A 21,850-nucleotide genomic window follows, 5' to 3' on the forward strand; every position below is an offset into this window, starting at 1 on the left:
TCTATGCTCAGCATGGAGCCCAACACGGGGCTTGATCCCACGACCCTGGAATCATGACCTGAGTTGAAATCAAAAGTCAGAAGCTCAGTCTTTGACATCTTCTAAATTAACATGTAATTTACTTATCTGTTAGGTTAACTATTTATCACCTCTGTTCCTCCCACTAAAATGTAAGTTCCACAAGGGCCATGGCTTTGTTTCACTGGCACAGAACAGGAATCACTAAAGATTTATTGAGTGAAATAATGAATAAATACACAAAGATATGAAAGGCAAAGATAATCTTCCAAAAAGATAACCTAGCAAGTGAATCAGAAAAAATACTCTGATACAATGACAGTAAATTTCTGTGAAATGAAGAAAAAAATAGATATTTAGGTAAAAAACAACAATGCATTCATTCCAGGAAAAAATTCAAAATGATTTGCATGACAACACACTGAACTTAAAGAAATAAAGAAAATACTAATTGTCCAAGCCAATGAAAAAGTAAGTCATCTTGGAGATTTACAAAAAAAATAAAACACAGTATTGTACTTCCTCACAAGAACATTCAATACCAGGGAAAATAACTTAACATCTACAGGATTTTGAAATAATTTATTATTCGTTAGAAATACTACACACATTCAAGTAGATATTAGGTGACAAAAGCAATAAGCAATCATTCCTTAATAATTAAGAACTTAGGAAACAATGCCCTTATGAGCACATACCAAAAAAGTACTCAACAATGAAATTAAGTCAAAGACCTCAGAAATGGAAATCACTGGTAAAAAGATCAGTGCAGTGCCCCAAATCAAAGTAAATAATAAATCAAATATTCTAGGAATACAAGGATGGTTTAACTTCAAAAAATTAATATAAACTCATATTAATAGATGTTAAAAAGATTAAAACTTAATATTCATTTATGATAAAAATTCTTAGTAAACTAGAAACAGTACCAAAAGCCAACAGCCCAAACATCAGATTTAATTATAAAACTTTATAAGCAACTCTCATTAAAGAAACATTAAAGAATGTTTCTATCAGTTTCTGTTTATCACCATATATAGTTTCCAGAGAATGCAATAACACGCACACACATGACACAGAGAAATAATAAATATCAGATAAAAGAACTAAAGACACAAAGAAACTCAAAAAAGATGGGTGTGACCTTAAGTGAGGAAATTTTCAAATTGTACTAAAGGATATATAAAATACCTGAACAAATAAATGAAAAGACTAAAATATTAAAATATCAATTCTCTTCTATAGTACCTATAAATCCAATACAAGTCCAATCAAAATTTCTAGTTTTTTCAATGTGTACCTTGAAAGTGACACTAAAATTCACTTAGATGACCTAAGGCAATTTTAAAGAATAAAATAGGGCAGGGCAGTGGAAAAGACCTAAAGAGAACAGCAAGAAAATGCATAGCTTTGCAGGTAAAAAATAAGATGCTGGTCTTAATTCTAAAAGCAAGGAGAAGTCAATACTGATTTTAAAACCAAGAAGATGACTTTGTCTGAAGTGTTCGAAAATGCATTGGAGAAGCTTAAAAGATAACCTGGAGAGTCACAGTCACTGAAAATGACAGAGTATGGACCAACAAAACTCTTTAACACTGGCAAAAATGTCAGAATCAGGTTTTTTTCCGAACTCTGGAAATTAACCAAAGGCTTACAGGAGCTCAGGGAGCATTTATTTAAGAATAGCTGAATTTCACTAAGAACTTTGTGGTGTTTTAACTTTCCCTATTTCCATCATCCCCTCCCTAGTGCCATGGTAGCCTAAAACAACAGCCCACAATCATGGCAGAAACCAGCAGTCTGGCAGCCACTAGAGGAGGCAGAATGGGGTTAGAGCTCCTTCAAAACCCCTATTCCAGAGAATTATTATTGGACCTGTCTGGTGGTTCCCTGAAGACACCACTCAGTAGGCAGTCTTTATTTGACGTGACAGAGTGCCAAAGTAAAACAGCCTCTTCCCTGGGGGTCTCTGTCAAAAACAATCAAAGACAACTGCTGAACTTCAGGGCTGCCTGCGGCAGTGCGCAGTGCGTTAACAGTTGGGGTAAATAATAGGCTAACCAAAAAGCTTAAAAAGAAACGTTGAGAAATAGGATGCTCAATAGGGGGATTTGAAAGTTCCAACATATTCCTGGGGATCATGAAGCCCACACACGTACAAAGACATTTGTGCCTGATCAGGAAAAACCTGAGAAGGTCCTAAACTCTCACAACTGACCCTGAGACTGCACAAGCAAGAAGTGAAGGCTAAGGCAAAGTTGTAAAATGCCTAGTGGTATACTATACACCTGCCCAGCATGCATATAGAGCCTCCTGGCAGACTAGAGACTTAGTTACAAGTATTTAAAGAAAGGTCAGGGGCACCAGGGTGGCTCAGTCCGACTGAGCATCCTATTTGGCTTAGGTCATGATCTTGTGGTTCGTGAGTTCGAGCCCCACGTCTCTGTGTTGAGAGCTCAGAGCCTGAAGCCTGCTTTGGAATCTGCGACTCCCTCTCTCTCTGCCCCTCTCCTGCTCAAGCTCTGTCTCTCAATAAATAAATAAATATTTTAAAAAATTAAAAAAAAAAAAAGAAAGCTCTGTCAAATCATTAGCTAACCACCAAGCTAACCAAGCAGAGATTTCAGTGGCCACACACACACACACACACACACACACACACACACACACAGAAATATAAACTTTAAAAATTAGTTCAGAAAAGTCTCTGTGTAAAAGACAAAAACAACAAAAAACAACAAAAAATCCTAATAAACCTTGGGAAGAAGAAAGGCTCTGGTTTCCAGAGTTGCCATATTATATTATCTTAAAGTTTCAGTTCTGAACCAAAAATTGAGACATGCAAAGAAACGAGAAAAGTATGATCCATACACAGAATGATTTAAAATAAAGAAAACCATGTCTAAATAACTAAAGTATGAGAACAATGTGTCATCAAATAGAGAGTATCAATAAAGTGACAGAAATTATAAAAGAAACCAAAACTCTGGAGTTGAAAAATAAAATAATGCTTATACATTATATTTCAAACCAAAAAACATTTTTAAAAAATAAGTTCCCCATGTGCCAATGTAAGTAAATTTGGCTAAAAATGCACAGATTTAAACAGAGATTCACAAATCAACTTTACATATCTTCAAGGACTCATGATTATACATCATTTCCTTCCTAAAAAAACCCCAAAAACTCTTACTTTATCTCATCTTCATAATCTGGGTTCTCTCAGCTACTTCTCTAATATTTCCATCCTACTGGGAGATAAAATAAGAATAGAATTCTCAGGGCACCTGACTGGTTCAGTCCATAGAGCATGACTCTTGATCTCAGGGTCATGAGTTCAAGCCCCACACTGTGCACAGAGCTTACTTAAAAAATAAGAATAGAATTCTCTTGTCATCTCTCCCACTCCTAACAGAATTCTATCATTTCATTTAGTGCTGTCCTTTTCTCCCCTCTTACATTTTGTTTCTGTTTCACTCCTGGACAGCAAATCAGGGGATGCATTTTTAGCAAAACTGCACAATAACTTTAAATTCCTCACTGCCTATACTGCTGTTAGATACATTCAGTATCATAAATTTACCAGGAATTCATTTTAATAGCATGAGAAAAGTGTAAAAAATTCTTAGTTACCATTAAAATAACCTAAATTTCCTGCCATTTCCATACATCATACACTTTGTCATGTGTATATAAAACTGTCATTTTAACTGTACCAAACAATATCCAGAGGAATAGAAAATCATATAAGTGATTAAAAAAAAAAAACTGAAAATTTATTGGTTCAGATAGATTAGTATTTTAACTTTTTCTTACCATCAGCAAGCCAAACAGGCTTCCAACTAAGAACAGCTTTTCATTAGGAAAAACAGAACTATGAAGACTACTTTTCAAGACAATGTTTTTAAAAGATTAGAATTAGGGGCACCTGTGTGGCTCCGTTGGTTAAGCATCCAACTCTTGATTTGGCTCAGGTCATTATCTCATGGTTCCTGAGTTCGATCCCCGTGTCAGGCTCCACGATAACAGTGTGGAGACTGCTTGGGATTCTCTGTCTCTCTCTCTCAAAATAAATAAAATAATTAAAAAAAAAATAAATGCAGTTAAATTTAAATAAATAAATAAATGATCAGAATTAAAGTGGAGAAAGATCAAGCAATAATGAAAGTGTACTACGTAACCCCGTTACTTGCTAATGTTTCTAACTTCAAGAATATACAATTATTGTTATCTTTTTCTTAAGTACTCATTTCCTTCTATTCTTCAAAATTACAATAATAATTTTTTAAATAAAAAAACCAGGGGTGCCTGGGTGGCTTAGTTGGTTGAGCATCTGACTTCGGCTTAGGTCATGATCTTAGTCTGTGGGTTCGAGCTCCACATCAGGCTCTGTGCTGACCTCTTGCTCACAGCCTGGAGCCTGCTTCAGATTCGGCGTCTCCTTCTCTCTCTGCCCCTCCCCCGCTCACACTTTGTCCCACTGTTTCTCAAAAATAAACAAATATAAACAAAATTTTTTTAAATAAAAAAGCCAAATCCTGTCATCCAAAATAATAGTTTTCATTTTTCTATCTATACATGGACATATAGCTTTGTACAATCATACATATTCAATTTTGTATTGTTTATTTCACCTTACCTCATGCTTTACATTTATTTAAATTATTTATTTTAAAAAAATTTTTTAATGTTTTATTTATTTTTGAGACAGAGAGAGACAGAGCATGAGCAGGAGAGGGGCAGAGAGAGAGGGAGACACAGAATCCAAAGCAGGCTCCAGGCTTTGAGCTGTCAGCACAGAGCCCGACGTGGGGCTTGAACTCACAAACCACGAGATCATGACCTGAGCCAAAGTCGGACACTCAACCGACCAAGCCACCCAGGCACCCCTTAAATTATTTTTTTAATGTTTATTTATTTTTGAGAGAGACATACAATCCATATGACGAATTTCCATAAGCCATTTTAAAAATTCCGGTTTCAAGGAATATTAATGGCATGAGAACATGGCCACAGTAAGAGCTTTAATAAACTGTACAAATGCAATTTTTAAAATACATGTAACATTTATTATGTCCTAAATATTATATTAAGTACATTATATACATTATTTAACTTATCCTCTTAAAGGATAAAGATACAAAACTGCAACAACTTTCAGGTTGTATGGATACTTCTTCATGGCATTATGAATTACTGTGCAAAATAGATCTTGCAAGAATATTGTCTAGAAATAAGCATTTCAATTGCCAAGATTAAAAGGAAAAGTCACTATGCTATGCAAAATGAGCAAGCATCCATTACTGAGAAATATCTAAAAGGAAGTTCCTTGTTGAACCTGTCAGGCAACATCAATTTTGGTCAGAGACTATCTTATAAAATTTGTGAAATACTACTGGTTATCACAAGTACTCTTGAGAATAATTGTGTAGACCAGGGGTAAGTTACAACCAAATCCAGCCACCCCTCCTTTTGTAAATAAAGTTTTATTAGAATATATTTATTAGTCACGCTCATTCATTCATATATTGTCTAATGGCTGCCTTCACACTATGAAAGCAAAGTTCTGTAGTGGGCTTGCTCTACTACCTGTCTCTTTACAATATAGACAGCTAAAACATCTAAGTAAATAATTGTACTTGTAGTAAAAGTACCAGCATGGGGCACCTTGGTGGCTACTAGTTAAGCCCCTGACTCTTGATTTAGATTTCTTTTTTTTTTATTTATTTTTTTTTTAATTTTTTTTTTTTCAACGTTTTTTTTTTTTTTTTTTTTTTTTTTTTATTTTTGGAACAGAGAGAGACAGAGCATGAACGGGGGAGGGGCAGAGAGAGAGGGAGACACAGAATCGGAAACAGGCTCCAGGCTCCGAGCCATCAGCCCAGAGCCTGACGCGGGGCTCGAACTCACGGACCGCGAGATCATGACCTGGCTGAAGTCGGACGCTTAACCGACTGCGCCACCCAGGCGCCCCTCTTGATTTAGATTTCAACGCAGGTCATGATCTCACGGTTTGTGAGTTTGAGCCCCACAGTGGGCACTGAGCTAAGAACATGGAGCTTGTCCTCTCTCTACTCCTCCCCTGCGCATGGGCATGTGCATGTGCTCGCACTCTCGCTCTCTCAAAATAAATAAATAAACATTTAAAAAAATGTATCAGAATAGATATCCAGATCCTAACTTATGGAGCTCATACTCCGAGATAGTGACATGATGTATGCAAATAACTTACAACACAAGGTATGAAAAGCTAAGTGCTAAGATAAGTAGAGTGACATAAAAAGGATGAGATTGCACCCACTGTATGAAATCTTGAAGGAAGCAGCTTTTGCAATGGGTTTTGAAGGATGGCTATAATATAGACATGTAGGATGGGGAGACTTCCAATGTGAAGAAAAGCAGAGCTGTGAAAAATTACAAACATGACAGTGTACTTTGCATAGAGGAGGACAGTTAGTAAAAAATGCTAATAAGCATTTTGAAGCCAAAGCATAGGGAAGACTTCCAAGGTCAGGATTAGCAGTTTAGATTTTAAATACAATCAAGTTCAAAAGCAAGGAATATAAGTGAATACAACTGTGCTTTAGAAAGATCAATCTGTCAACAGTATTTCAAACGAATTTAAGGAGACAGGTGATAAGGAAACTAATTACAAAGTATTAAAATAAGTAATGAAGGTGGTGGCAATGGCACTGGAAAAAAGGATACACTGGATAAAATGGAATAAACACATTACTATAATAGCAAAACCACTCAAATACTTATGAGCAGACAGTTGCATTTGGATACAATATAAACCTCTTACTCATAAGGGGTAAAAAACTCCATCTCCCCTACCTTTGAACAAAATATTATTTCTAATTAGTTCTGATAATTTAAAACTATTTAAACAGTAATTTAAAGTGCTGGGCTACCACTTTCCAGTTTTTAAACTTACTCTGGATATAAGCACATATTAATATTGAATTCATTTACTAGGGCCCCATTTGCTGGACCTGTGGAAGGAAAAGTCTGATCTTAAATTTGGGCTCATAAATGCTTCTGCTAAATTGCTATAAATAACAATAAAAGGATGTGCATTACAGCAGCTCTTCTCCTGGTATACCAAATGCCTTCTTTAGGAAAAGAACCATAAAATTTACCTTTATATTTTATAAAGCACGAAAAACTTTATTGTTGCTTAAACTGTTGATTTTTTAAATAAGAGATTTTGTATTCAAACCTCACAAATATTTAAAAATACTTAACTAAGAAATTTATTTCTCAGTATAAGAATAAGCTGGAATTCATTAGACTGATCTTATTGGTAAGGCATACTGAAGAAAAGTTTTATATCCTGTTCATTAAGAACTAAGCTGCAGCTTGTCAGTTGGCTTCTGGCTGAGCTCTACCAATGGAAGACAAAAATGATCTATTGGCTAGAAGAAAGGGAAAAAACAAGGAATTCCACCCTGCCTTTTTCTCTACCTAAAACTGAATCTCCCTAGTGGCTTCAGCTCCTTCGGGAAGAGTCCAGTTCCCACCAGATAACCCTAGCCCTTGGCCTCCCGGACCTGTATCCTACCTGTATCCCTCCATTTATCACCACTGGCTCATCTCTGGGTTGCCTCACCATCTATTCTCTTTTTGGCTTAAGTCTTCCATTACTTATGTAACCAGTTCTCTGCATTAAAGTCCCTTTATGTAAAAGAATGGGAGGAGGCAGGGAGGGACAGAATGAAGAAAGAGCAAAATGGCTTACCCCTAGCTTTCTCTAGCTCTAGCCTCACTGTACACCAACCTCATTTCACAATGGAAAAGAAAGAGCAATAATATGACTATACTTTCTAGATCACTTGTGTACATCCATCCTTCTCAAATATTTTGCTTTGTATTATATGGTGTGCCAAGACGATTTATATGAAACATTAGAACAAGCATATCCATGGTAGGATGACTTAAAAAAATATTTGTGGGGCTGGGTGGCTCAGCTGGTTGAGCGACCAACTCTTGATTTTGGCTCAGGTCATGATCCAGGGTTGTGGGAGCAAGCCCCAAATCATGGAGATGGAGCCTGCTTAGGATTCTCTCTCTTCCTCTCTCTCATCCCTCCCTCCCCCCACCGCTATTTTTCAGGTTTTTTTTTCTTTCTTCTTTGAATTCTTTATTTTTTTAAGTTTATTTATTTGGGGGGGGGGGGGGAGTGTGGAGGGAGGGGCAGAGATAGGGGAAGAGGAAGAACCCCAAGCAGGTTCCACACTGTCAGCACAGAGCCTGACAATGGCTCAAACTCAGGAACTTTGAGATCACGACCCAAGCCAAGATCAAGAGTCAGACACTTAACCAACTAAGCCACCCAGGTGCCTCCCATCCTCTAAAATTAAAACGAAAAGAAAAGAAAAGGTACATTAAAACAAACTACAAGGGTGCTATCAATTCAATGGAGGATAGCCTTCAACAAATGCTACTGGGACAATTGGATATCCATACGCAAATAATAGTATTATTACTATTAGGACCTAGGTCCTAATAGTAGGACCCCTACCTCATACCATATACAAAAATTAACTCAAAATGGATCACAGACCTAAATTTAAGAGGTAAAACTACAACACGAGTATAAATCTTCATCACAATGGATTAAGCGGTTTATTAGGTATGACACCAAAGCAATAGAAACCTATGAAAAAAATAAATTGGACTTTCTCAAAATTGAACTTTTGTGCTTCAAAGGATCCTATCAAGAAAGTGAAAAGACAAAAGAATGGGAAAAAATATTTAAATTATATCTAACAAGGGACTTGTTTATATCTAGAATATATAAAGAAATCTTGTAACTCATAAAAGGGCAATAATTCAATTTTAAAATACATAAATGATATGAATAGACATTTCTCCAAAGATGATACATGAATGGCCAACATCCCTGGCCATCAGAGAAATGCAAATCAAAATCACAATGAGATAGTTGCCTGGGGCAGAATGTAGGGAAGTAGACAGTGTCTGGAGCCAATTTCTTCAACAGAAAGAAAGCAAAAGCAAAGAAGTATCAAATATGTTCAATTACCTACCTATGTCATTATAAAATGAGTAAAAAGAGAAGCTATCTTTCTGCCAGACCAAAGGAACTATCAGACTAACTGATGCAAAGGTCTTTCAGAAATACAGAAAATGACTCAAGACATAAGCATACATTTGAGGCTGTTTCTGCTATAAGCTGTAGATTTCACAGGAAAACATAGTTTTGGCTGCTAAAATAGAAAATATTCATATTAGGTGTTATTATTGTAGAACAATCAATTGTAACTTCATGCACTACCATAATTACAAAACTGAACAACTACATTTAGCAGACAATTAATAATCACAAAAGTAGACTTAAAAGAAACTACTTTGCTAATAAAAATTTCTAGGAAATTGGTGACATATTAATACCTCATTTTCAGGGATCTTTACACTAATAATTTTGTTACTTTAGTATTAGCTGTCTAAAACAGTTTTGTGTAACTACTTAGAAATAACTGAAAATCACAACTTCTGAAAAAAATCTTAGATTCCCATGTAACATTAGTGAAGGAAAAAAAAATCAGTGAAAAGTCTTTCTTTAAATATTCCTTTTGATGATTCTGTAAATGATAATATACTCCAGATACACTGTAATGACAAACAACTAAGGCAAGCAAAGACATCAAATTCACAAGTTCGATTTAAAAAATTCTATTTCTAATAATGCAATAGAAAAACATAGGTTCCCTTACCTCATCATCATCATCAGAATCATTCCCAAACACTGATGGTTTTTGCAAAACAGGGTGCAACTGCTGTGCTTTCTTTGGCAAAATAAGCCCATACCTGCATTTTGTTTTTGAAATAGAAATTACACCATTATATTTAAATGTTAAAAAATAATACATCCACTACTTCTTCCAGATGAAGCTACCAAGTCAAAACATATCACACAGCTTATGAACACAGAACAGGGTTTCCACTTTCCAATGATCTCAAAGTTCTAATGTGTGTTAAGATTTTATAATTACTCTTCTAAGTAATTATTTGCTGACACGGGTCAAATTCAAATAGCATTTTAATAAAAAAAGAGAAATAACTGAAGAGATCAGAAATGTTTTAGATGATGAAATAATGTTTTAGAAAGAACATGTTAGTGAAACGCTCGTTTCATGCCTACTAAAAATTTTAAAACACTCTAAATTATCCTTGTGGTCGAACAAGAAAATAGCTGTTTGTTTGTTTTTTTCCAACTGGGTACTTACATAGTTTAAAATAAGTTATTGGGTAATGTGACCCACGAAAAATTTTTAAAAGATTACAGTAACTGAGAAACTTAAGAAGTCACGGGACAAATGCCCATTATATTCTATTGCGCTCATTTGCTCTGTCTTGGAGCAGCTCAGAAAACCATCCCATCAGGTCCAACTCATTTAGTTTCTCACGCTTTGGCCTTTAAAATGCCGAGATGACGGGAAACTCCATCGAAAGTAAGAATTATACATCAAAGGTAAAACTTTCAAGAACATACAATATTTGTCTCTCTTGCGGCAACGTATACCCAGGTCCCTATTATGCCTACCCTTTTGTGACTTCTCAGCACATTCCTAAAACAAGGAGGGAGGGCGGGAATCAGGACTTGAGCAGCCAAGGAGAACAAGGCCCTCTAAGGAAGCCAGGAATTGTCTCTTCTCATTGCCCCTGAAAGCATCCAACCAGGGAGAAACTCAAGCGCGGGGTAGGAAGCAAGACTGAGGGGCCTCAGACCGAGCTTTTGGAAAATAGAAAAGTCTCGCTCTCTGCCCCTCAGCCTAACTTCCTTTATTTCCTCACAAGTTTCTCCCTCAAACTTCGGACTTCCATCCTGGAAAATGTGGGGGGAGGGGAATATGTTCCTCAGGATTTCTCGCTTTTCCCCGCCTCTATCCCTGACGACAAAGCCCCTTCACTTCCAGCGCACTTTTACTCGTCGGTCAAAGACTAAGTCGCCGTGATCTTTCATTCCCAGCCTAACCCTAACTCCCGGATCACTCACTGCCTGCCCGGAATCGCCATCTTGCTCCCGTCTCCGCTGAACGTGGCCGACGGCTACGTGACGCTCACGCAGACGTCAACGTCATCACGTACACTCTCGCGCGGATCTGGGCGGCCTGAAACACTTTTAGCGGATGAATCCCTCTCTTGCGCTGCTTCCGTCTTGCAAGGGCCCGAGTCCTACGGCCTTTGGCTTTGTTTGGAGACCAACTGGCTGCCTGGACGTTTTGGGAAGAAAGGAATTGACAAAATTCTAGGCCAGCAATTCCCAAAGTGTGGTCCCAGGAACATCACCAGGAATTTGTTAAAATGCAAATTCTCTGATGGTTTCCCAGACTTACTGCATTTGAAACTCCCGGATGGGGCCCAGCAATCTGAATTTTACAGAGCCCTGCAGGTAGCTTTGATAGTCAAGTTTGAAAAACACTGCCGTAAAGCTATCGACTTTTTTTTTTTTTTTTCCACCGAGGCTTCAGTGTGAGTATACCTGGCTCAGGGTAACTTGGCAACTGAAAATCTGTATGTTAATATAGGACCCATGCTCATAGACGAAATTATTAATAACAGCATCGTGGTAATACTGGATATAGGAATCAAAATTATATGTTATATATATATACATTTTGTTTTGGTTTGGTTTTAAATTCTAGTCGCTTTTCATCTGTTCATCCACCAGCTCTTGACCTGTTCAAAGCTAGTTTTCTAGCAGCCAAAGAGATCTTTTCAGTTACTGACAAAAGGATGTTAAAATCTCCAAATGTAATTGTGGATTTGTTTATTTCTCCTTTTAATTCTGTCAGTTTTTGTTTCACCGATTTTGAAATCCTATTATTTAGGTATTTAAACATTTAGGATTGTTAGGTCCTCTTGCATTGACCATGATACCATTAAGAAATGACCCTGTCTTTTTTTCTCTTTATGTACTTTATCTGATTTTAATATAGACAGTTTTTATTGTTAGCATAGTTTATCTTTTTCCATCCTTCTAACCTATTTTAATCTACTTGTGTCTTTATGTTAAAAGTGGATCTCATGTTGATAGTATATACAATAAAACCTTTGTGAGTATAATTCATTCTGGAAACATGCTTTTAATCCAAAGCATATGTATATGAAAGTGAATTTCCCCATAAGAAATAATGGAAACTCAGACGATTTGTTCCATAACCCAAAATATTCATATAAAAATGATTATAATACTGTAATAAAATACAAAATAATATAAAATATAAAGAAAAATAACCCGCACTTAACCTTTGAAAACCTTTGTGGCTGGTGTGAGGGAGACAAGAGAGAGAGGAGGGTTATTGTGTAGGACAACTTTCACTACCACTAACGGGGTCACTGCTGTCTGTTGGCTCAATGGAATCTTCTGCATGGGGGCCATTGTATATGCTCACAGGGATGTTGACTACAGTACAATATTAATAAACTTGTCATATACTGTATTTTATTTGTATATTATTATTTTTAATTTGTATCCAAGTTAGCATATAGTACGATAATGATTTCAGGAGTAGATTCCAGTGATTCATCCCCTATCACACTCAGTGCTCATCCTATTAAGTGTCTTCCTTAATGCCCCTTACCCATTTTGCTCATCCTCCCACCCACAACCCCTCCAGCAACCCTCAGTTTGTTCTCTGTATTTAAGAGTCTCTTATGTTTCCCCCCCTCCCTGTTGTTATATTATTTTTGCTTCCATTTCCTTATGTTCATCTGTTTTGTATGTTAAATTCCTCATAAGAATGAAGTCATATATTTGTCTTTCTCTGACTAATTGCACTTAGCACAGTACCCTCTAGTTCCATCCACAGAGTTGCAAATGGCAAGATTTCATTCTTTTTTGATTGCTGAGTAATATTCCATTGTGTGTGTGTATATATATATACATATATATGTATATATATTCCATGTGTGTGTATATATATACACACACATATATACATATACACACATAGATTACATATACATGTATATATGTATGTATATGTATATATGTGTATGTACATATGTACATATGTATATATGTAATCTATATATGTATTATACACATCTTTATCCATTCATCTTTCGATGGACATTTGGGCTCTTTCCATAATTTGGCTATTGATAATACTGCTATGGATATTGGGGTACATGTTCCACTTCAAATCTGTATTTTTGTATCCTTTGGGTATACCTAGTAGTACGATTGCTGGGTCATAGAGTAGTTCTATTTTTAACTTTTAAGGAATCGCCATACTACCATTTTTCAGAGTGGCTATACCAGTTTGCATTCCCATATACTGTTTTTAATGTAACTGGGCAATAAAGCAGCAGAGGAAAAGGTCTATATCTGTAGGCAGCCTGACCTAGAATGAATCAAAGCATTCCTAAGCTTACTCTTGTATGGAAAAGCAAAAGACTGTCCATAGGTGCTTTGAAGTGACAAAAAATACACTAGTGCCAGTTATGGGCACTTCCAAAGTTCAGAAAAATCACTGATTTCTGCCAAACACCATGGTCTGAGACTGAGCATCTGGGCATGGGAGGTGATCACCCACAATCCTGCAGAGAGAGAGAGAGAGAAGAACCATTGGCTCAGTTGTGGTGATTGTGTGACCTTTGGCATCACATACTACTCGTATTTGTAAGACATTGCTCATTTATCAAGTTAAAATTTATTAGAATTGTTTATTAGAGGGGCGCCTGGGTGGCTTGGTCGGTTAAGCGTCCGACTTCAGCTCAGGTCATGATCTCACGGTCCGTGAGTTCAAGCCCCGCATCAGGCTCTGTGCTGACAGCTCAGAGCCTGGAGCCTGTTTCAGTTTCTGTGTCTCCCTCTCCCTCTGACCTTCCCACATTCATGCTCTGTCTCTCTCTGTCTCAAAAATAAATAAATAAACGTTAAAAAAAAATTTAGAATTGTTTATTAGAAATGTTTGCTTGTCTTGCAGAATACTCACAGAACAAATTACTTGCAATCCAAGATTTTACTGTATTTGGGTCTTGCTTTTTTTTTTAAATCTACTCTGATAATTTCTTTTATTAGCGTGTTTAGAACATTTTCTTTTGTTTTTTTTTAAGTTTATTATTTATTCTGAGAGAGAGAGAGAGAGAGAGAGAGAATCCCAAGCAGGCTCCGCACTGGCAGTGCAGTGCTGGAACTCAGGAACTGCAAGATCATGACCTGAGTTGAAACCAAGAGTTGGACACTTAACCAACTGAGCCACCCAGGCACCCCTAGAACGTTTTCATTAAAGTGAGTATGAGTATGGCTGCAGTTTTTCTATTTTCCTATCTGTTCTTTGTTCTCTAACCCTCCCTGCTTTTTTTTTTTTTTTTTTTTTTTTGCCCTCTTTTGGATTAATCAAGACATTTTTATGTTTCAGCTTACAATTTTTATGATGCAACCTCTTTGTTGACTTATTAGCCATACTTCTTTGCTTATTGTTTTTTAAGGTATTGCTTTAGGGTTTCTTGTCTACATCTTTAATTTATCTCAGTCTGTCTTCAAGTAAAGAATATACCTCTTTATGTATAGTTAAAAAACCTTATGGAACACCTGGATGGCTCAGTCGGTTGGGCGTCTGGCTTCAGCTCAGGTCATGATCTCACAGTTCATGAGTTCAAGCCGCGTGTCCAGCTCTGTGCTGACAGCTCGGAACCTGGAGCCTGCTTTGGGTTTTGTGTCTCCCTCTCTCTCTTCCCCTCTTCTGTTTGCATTCTGTCTCTCTCTCTCTCTCAAAAATAAATAAATGTTAAAAAAAAAAAAAACCTTACAAAAGTATACTTCCATTTTCCCTCACTTAAGTTTTGTGCTATTATTTTCACACATTTTACTTCTACCTATGTTACAAGCACACAATAAATTGTTATTTTTGCTTCAAGCAATTATCTTTCAAAGCTATTTTTAAAATAAGAAAAATATTATGTTTATGCACACATTTACTATTTCTATGTAGATCAGATTTCTATCTAGTACAGACATTTTTTTTTTTTATGCTTACTTGAGAGAGAGAGAAAGTGTAAGCAAGGGAGGAGCAGAGAGAGAGAGAGGGAGAGAGAGAATCCCAAGCAGGCCCCATGCTGTCAGCACAGAGCTCAATCCCACAACCCTGAGAACATGACCTGAACTGAAATCAGGAGTCAGATGCTCAACTGACTGACCCACCCAGGCGCCCCACAGCCATTCTTTTTTAAACAGTTTTATAGAGCTATAATTCACATACCATGTAATTCACCAATTTAAAGTGTATATAATTCAATGGTTTTTAATATATTCAAGGAGCTGTGCTACCATCACCATAATCAATTTTAGAATAATTTTAATGTCCAAAAAAGAAAGCATATATACATTAGTCACTCATTTCTGCACAAACCCTTTGACCCTAGGTAACTAGTTATCTACTTGTGTCTCCATGGATGCAGTTCTCTCAGTTTTTGCTTCATATGCTTTGAAACTCTGTTATTAGATGTATAAATATTTAAGATTGTTATGGTTTCTTAATTAATTGACCTATTTTTCATTATGAAATGACCTTCTTTATCATGGTAATATTCTTTGCTCTGAAATCTACTTCGTGTGTTATTATTATAGTCACTCCAGCCACTCTGGACATTGACTCCAAAAGAAACTTTAACTCCAAACATTAACTCCAGGGAAAGTGAAAAGATGTTCAGAAAAGGAAAATGATTGTAATTTACTACATGGCTAAGCCCTAAATAGCATACATAGTCATGATAATGCAAATGCTGAATATCAATCTATTCTAATTTAAATTCTAGTGCAATATATTGAAAAGGATAGAGGATTGGGAAATGTTTGTGTGTGTGTGGACGCACATACTGAGGAAGAAGCTGAATCTTTGTAATGCATACTGAGAGGTTAATAAATATTGCTTAAATCAGGGAAAAAAATGTAGCCACACCACATGTTATTTCACAATATGGAGGTACGTGTCAAAATCAAGGGGTTGGGAAACTATGCAAAGGGTCAGATAGTAAATATTTAGGGGTTGTGGGTCTTGGGGTCTTAGTAGCTATAGCAGCTACTCAACTATGCCCTTGCAGTATGAAAGCAGTCATAAACAATATGGGCATCCTTTTCTTTCTTTCTTTTTTTTTTTTAAAGTAAACTCTACATCACATGTGGGGCTTGAACTCATGACCCTGAGATCAAGAGTCACTTGCTCCATGGACTCAGCCAGCCAGGCACCCCTGGGCATGGCTTTTCTAATAAAACTTTATCGTAATAGGCCTGAGCTGTTTATTAATTCCTGACCTAAAGGAATTGAAAGTAGTTGACTCGGAGGTAAGAAAAACAGGGGTGAGGTGGGGCTGGGAAATGTTGTGGTCTTAAAAGACCTTGTATAACAAGATGACTCTTTAAATTATGAGTATGTGTTATTTTGCTTAAAATAAAAAGAATCAATAGAGGGTAAAAATAAAGCCCCCTGCCAAGACTGTCTGCCTCTTGCTTAAAGAGACTGAATGGAGAATTAGTTACACAAAATTACCCAGCTCAATATCCTATATATAATGTGAGCTTTTGAATTGGTGTATTGAATCCTGTATTCTCCCATTGCCTTTGGGATGTCGTAATGAAGCAGTTGTGAGATTTTCCTAAAGGTAGAAGGCTGATTTCTCTGATGCATTGTTTCAGAGAGTTCAACTTCTTCAATCACTTGGCAGAGTTTGCAGCAATGGTGGTACCTGCAGCAGTGAATCAGAGACACGGAAAAGACTCCTAACATTTTGAACCCAAGTTTGGGAACTTTAATTGAAGATGGTGTAAGAACAGAAGCAGAGTGAACCAATAAAAGATGGTATCATTACTACCATACTCCTATTACACAACAGAGAATTCCAACTGTCTTAGACTTCCCAATAAGACCTCAAACACAGAACAGTTGACTAGCATTGGATCCAAGGCAACTGTAGGGACCTCAGCACCCAAACTAATGGATCTTCCATTTAATCTTTTGACATTAATGTTACTGATGTCACTTCCCTACTCTTTCAGTTTCCGCTTCTTTTTGTGCCCTCTGCCTTTTTGTGCATTCTTGTCCCTAACCAACTACGCATTTTCTAAACTTTCTCGCTGCCAACTTGTAGTGTCTGGAAGGCAGTATCCTTTAATTTGTTTAAGGCCTGACGTGACACTTTTGGCCTCTCTAAACTCTTTACTGTCCTTCCAGACACTGCTCTTATTGCTGTTTCCTAGTTTGGCTTATCCATGGTTTGGTTACTTTGTATATTAGGCCTTTTCACAAATTGGTCTTCCTTTGGCAAGGGGTCAACCCCAGTTCAAAAAGCTGTGGCTACAGAGTCAGGGTCACATAGAACAGAATATGGCCACCAAGAGGTACCCTCCTAGTTGTGGTCTATGGAAGGGACAGTCAAAGAGAGGTAAAATAGAGCTAATGACTAAGAGATGGAACAGCTACTGAGGGTAATTACTATGCCTAAGGACAAAGAAATAGGCAATATTTAATTGATATCTATTGAGGGAGGTCTTTATAATAAAATCATTCAGGGGAGAGTAAGAACACAGAGTTAATGATGTAGGGTGGGGTTAGGTGGGAGTGGCATTGCATAAAACCTACATGAGAAGAATGAAAATTCCCTAAATTACCTGCAGAAGATCTTCTGAGTCTGGATTGGAGATGTCTGTGGAAGTTAAGGGTAGCTGGTTGCTTAAACATATTTAGATAAAGAGGGAATGGGAAGTGAGTCACAAGAGACCAACATATTGTACGATTCCATTTATATGAAGTGTCTAGAATAGGCAAATCCATAGAAAAAGAAAGATGAATAATTGCCTAGGGCTTAGGTGGGGGAAAATGGACAATGACTACTAATGGGTATGGGGTTTCTCACGGGGGTGATGAAAATGTTCTAAAATTGATTGTTGTAATGGTTGCAAAACTCTCTGAATACAGTAAAAACCATTGCACTGTACCTGTTAAGTAGATGAATTATATATCATGTAAGTTATATTTCCATAAAGCTTGAAAAGAGGCAGTAGAAGCTTTCCTGAGATTCCAGTATCATTGTCTTAAAATCTTAAGTTGTTGCTGGACCATGGAAAGCCATAATTAAAAAGGAAAATGGTCTGGGCAGACAGTCTCTCCTTTGCTGTCCTGCCCACTGCTCCCTTGCAGTGTATTCAGTAAACTTCTATCTCCTTTGTTCTGCCCTGGGTGAATTCTTTCACTGCCCCTGCCACCATTCTCCACCCAATCTGGATGACCTGGCATTTTGTGGCCCATATGGGGAATCTCTGCTGGGCCCAGACTCTCCCTGGATTCTCCAGGAATTTCTCAGGACTTTTCCTCAGAGAACCATCTCTAGTAGTCATTGAGGAACTGATGACCTTGGCTGAGGTCACTCCTTGGTAAGGAGTCAAAGCCCCCAGAGGGAAATTGCCAGACTGCCCTTGCCTGAAAGGGTGAGGGGTTTCCCCTCTTGACCTTCAGAGGAATCCTTTCTTCCCTCACCTTTCTCTTTTCAGCCCTTTGGCAGTCTAACCCTAGTACTCCACCACAACTGAAGCTTTCTGGCCAGGGCAGCTATCCCCATGTGGTCTGAAGGTCCAAGGGCAAACAGGTTCGACACCTCATGCCTGTGAGGGTGAAGACTGCTTTCCTCTCCTCTCCCACTCCATCCCCCTGAGGTCTCTGTTACCAATTTGCAGCACATTTGGCAGCAGAAGCTCATCCAGGACAAATCTGCACCCATTACAGACTCGGTTGGGACTCTTTCTGATGCTGGCTGACGCTCAGCTGCCTTGCTTCCTCCTCCCCTGCACGCTTTTTTCCTTTGTTCCCTCAGATCCAACACCATCTTGATCTACAGGCAAAATACATTCCTACCTGTCTGAGTGAATCCAACAATTATGTATAGGAATGATTATTCAATAAGGATTCCAGGCCATGCCATCAGAGGGTCCCCTCTCCCTAAATCCCATGGACCTGGCTACCAGTGAATTTCACTCCAATCTCCTTTCAGCACATTAAATAATACCATGTTCTGGTCTATAACTGCACAGAACCCCTGATGGACCCACAAGTTGAGGTAGAGACGTGCACCCACCCTGTCTAGCAAGAAGCAGCTACTGAAGATGAGACCTCTACTCAAATACCAAAGCTTTGTCATTGTTGATCTGTCAGGGTGGAATCCAGAGGCTGTTTTACGCAACAGGTTTGAGCAATGGAAACCTGAGTAAGGCAAAAGGGCCCAGAGTGATAACCAGGCTGCATGCAAACAGGCTCATTAAATGACCCACCTCAAAAAAGCCATAGGCCCCAGCTGACCAATGGGCTACTTACAACCAGGCAGTTACCAAAAAAGGAAAATTCCATAGGTTCCCATACCTCATTTCACCCCATAACTATAGGCCCCCACCACCGCCTCCTGGCAGACAGCCTATCCTTTGCTGTCCTGCATGCCACTGCTCCCTTACAGTGTTTTCAAAAAACATCTGTCTCCTTTAAAAAAGGGCGGGGGGGGGGGGGTGAGGCGTGGCTCAGTTGGTTAAGTATCTGGCTCTTGATTTCAGCTCAGGTCACGATCTCATGGTTTGTGGATCGAGCCCTGTGTCAGTCTCTGCACTGACAGCGCAGAGCCTGCTTGAGATTCTCTTTTCTCCCTTTCTCTGCCCCTCCCCTGCTCATGTGCTCTCTCTCTCAAAATAAATAAACTTAAAAAAATAAAGGGAAAATGGTCTGGATGGTCAACACCATACCGTGTCCATGTTATGTATAAGCTACAGTAAAGAAAGCCAACAAAAAACTAATCAAGCTTCTGAAGTATATATAACTATAAGTAAAGCAATGTATTCAATAAACGGATTTAAATATAAATCTGTATGTAAATTTTGTCAAGTATAAATAACATCCTCGTCACTAAAAAAGTAAGCTCCTAGTGTTAAGGGATAGTATTTTACTTGAATGATCATTAAATAAATTCAATTAATCTTTCTTGTTGGTTGCTTAATTTTACTTATTTTTTAAATGTTTTATTTATTTTTGAGAGAGAGAATGTGTGTGTGAGCAGGGGAGGGGCAGAGAGAGAAGGGAACAGAGGCTCTGTGCTAACAGCGGCAAGCCCAATGTGTGGCTCAAACTCATGGAACGCAAGATCATGACCTGAGCCAAAGTAGGACACTCAACCACCAGCCACCCAGGCATCCCTGGTTGCTTAATTTTAAAGTAGTTTCTAAAAGACTGATAGCATAATCATTAGTCTGGTAAAGGTTGAAAAGTGTCAGTGAGATGTCTGAGTGCTGGCAAAAGGTAGGATAGATGGAAGCTAGGTCCCCTGGCTTCTTACCAGCTGTTGTGAAGTAGGTAACTCATGCATTGAGCCTATGTCCTCATTTATAAAGTGAGGATAATGCTATTAGACCGCCTACCTTACAGGTTATTGGGAGGTTATAAGCTTGTGTGTGAAAATACTTCAAACAAGTTAAACTCCATGCAAGTGTATGATACCTGTTCTCATTAAGCTAGATGTCATTTAGTTAACTTAATTCCCATGATAATGGTTAATAAGATAGCATTCTGCAGAAAAAGTCCTCTGCTCGCTGCCTAAAATGCCATTTGTATGCACAGTGAACTCTATAAGCTTGTTCTGCAGCCATCAGGATATGTGGCTATCAGTTTAATATCTTCAAGAACATTGTTCCTAGAAATGTTGTTGCAAATGCCCTGAAAAGCCCTCTTCCAAATATGAAATAGGCTTATAGGTTAAGACTGGGCATGCGATCATCCAAGAGATGAGAACTGGTAATAACTCTGCTGCCACTTTATCAGAGAAGGTTAAGAAGGGACCTCCAACCTCAAATTATAAGATGTTTGCAACACATCACATTTTGTCAACCAAATAAAGAAAATGAAGTTTAATTTCCCAAATTTTTATTAAAAATGGACTCTCATCAGATATGTTATTGCAAAGATGAAATCTCACAAAAGAGCAGTAAAGTTTGCTGTAATAATAAGCTTTAAATAAATATAAACTCTTTTTGCAGTTCTTTAACTTGAGAGGTTTTTGTTATTTAAAAAAGGTGTTTTCTTTTTTCCATGAGTCATGGACATTTTCCTACAAGAATTTCTATTTATTGAAGTAACTTAAGTTGTTAAAGTCAGTAGGGAGGAGTAGTGATCATTGGGGAGGGGGAAAAGGTGATGCAAATTTAAGTCTCTGAAAAAATTAGAAAAACAATTCCCAGTTCATGTCTTAAAATCTTTATTATTTGGTACTCCTTTAATGTAAAAATAGCCATTTTTCCATAAATCCTCAGTCTTTACTTTGCACCTTTAAAGAGTTGAAATAATTCTACCCAATTAACCACAATAGTCCCACGGCAGATACAAAGCTAAAACTAAAAGGAAACTTTTCAATATATCTTATAACATGCATTTGGTTATGGCTACCTTAACTGGATATTTTTTAGATCAAATTTCTCCTTAGGTAGCATTTTCGTTTTGGAAAATGCTGAGGTCAATGTCTAGGAGCAAAATATGTCTATGTGACACTCCTTTCCAATTGAAGATATTTTATAGTTAACAAGCAAAACTGAACATGACAAAAATAGCCTGAATACAGTACCAATTCATTAGCATTTCCCTGGCAAGCTTCCCTTTGGCATTTTTGCATACACATAGGAGTCAGTTTTGGAGGGCAATGGGGGTGCAATGGCACTACTTGTTTTTTTGCTTAGCTCCATGAGAGTTAAACAGATGTGTGCCCAGTGGTATAGGTATTCGATGACACTATTACCAAACTTCCATACTTCGATTCGAGAATGATCTATACCAAGAAAAAA

At 37.6% G+C, this 21,850-nt stretch overlaps 2 protein-coding genes across 11 annotated transcripts in view; both read right to left on the reverse strand.

Annotated features, from left to right (window-relative positions):
• The window catches only part of NSRP1 (nuclear speckle splicing regulatory protein 1), a 60,484-nt gene extending 49,361 nt beyond the window's left edge, over window positions 1-11,123 (reverse strand). The window contains exons 1-2 of the mRNA XM_042915397.1: window positions 11,039-11,123; window positions 9,756-9,849 (exon numbers count right to left, since the gene is read on the reverse strand). Coding sequence (XP_042771331.1) covers window positions 9,756-9,849; window positions 11,039-11,058 — 114 coding nt within the window. The 5' untranslated portion in view covers window positions 11,059-11,123. The remainder of the gene's footprint in view (window positions 1-9,755; window positions 9,850-11,038) is intronic.
• Window positions 11,124-21,253: 10,130 nt separating this feature from the next.
• EFCAB5 (EF-hand calcium binding domain 5) overlaps window positions 21,254-21,850 on the reverse strand; it is a 166,696-nt gene continuing 166,099 nt past the window's right edge. For all 10 annotated transcript variants that reach the window (XM_042916289.1, XM_042916292.1, XM_042916287.1 and 7 more), the window contains one exon: window positions 21,254-21,834. In XM_042916289.1, the coding sequence (XP_042772223.1) occupies window positions 21,641-21,834 (194 nt within the window). In that variant the 3' untranslated portion in view covers window positions 21,254-21,640. The remainder of the gene's footprint in view (window positions 21,835-21,850) is intronic.

This window comes from Panthera leo, chromosome E1 (assembly GCF_018350215.1).
Source record: "Panthera leo isolate Ple1 chromosome E1, P.leo_Ple1_pat1.1, whole genome shotgun sequence".
Lineage (NCBI taxonomy): Eukaryota > Metazoa > Chordata > Mammalia > Carnivora > Felidae > Panthera > Panthera leo.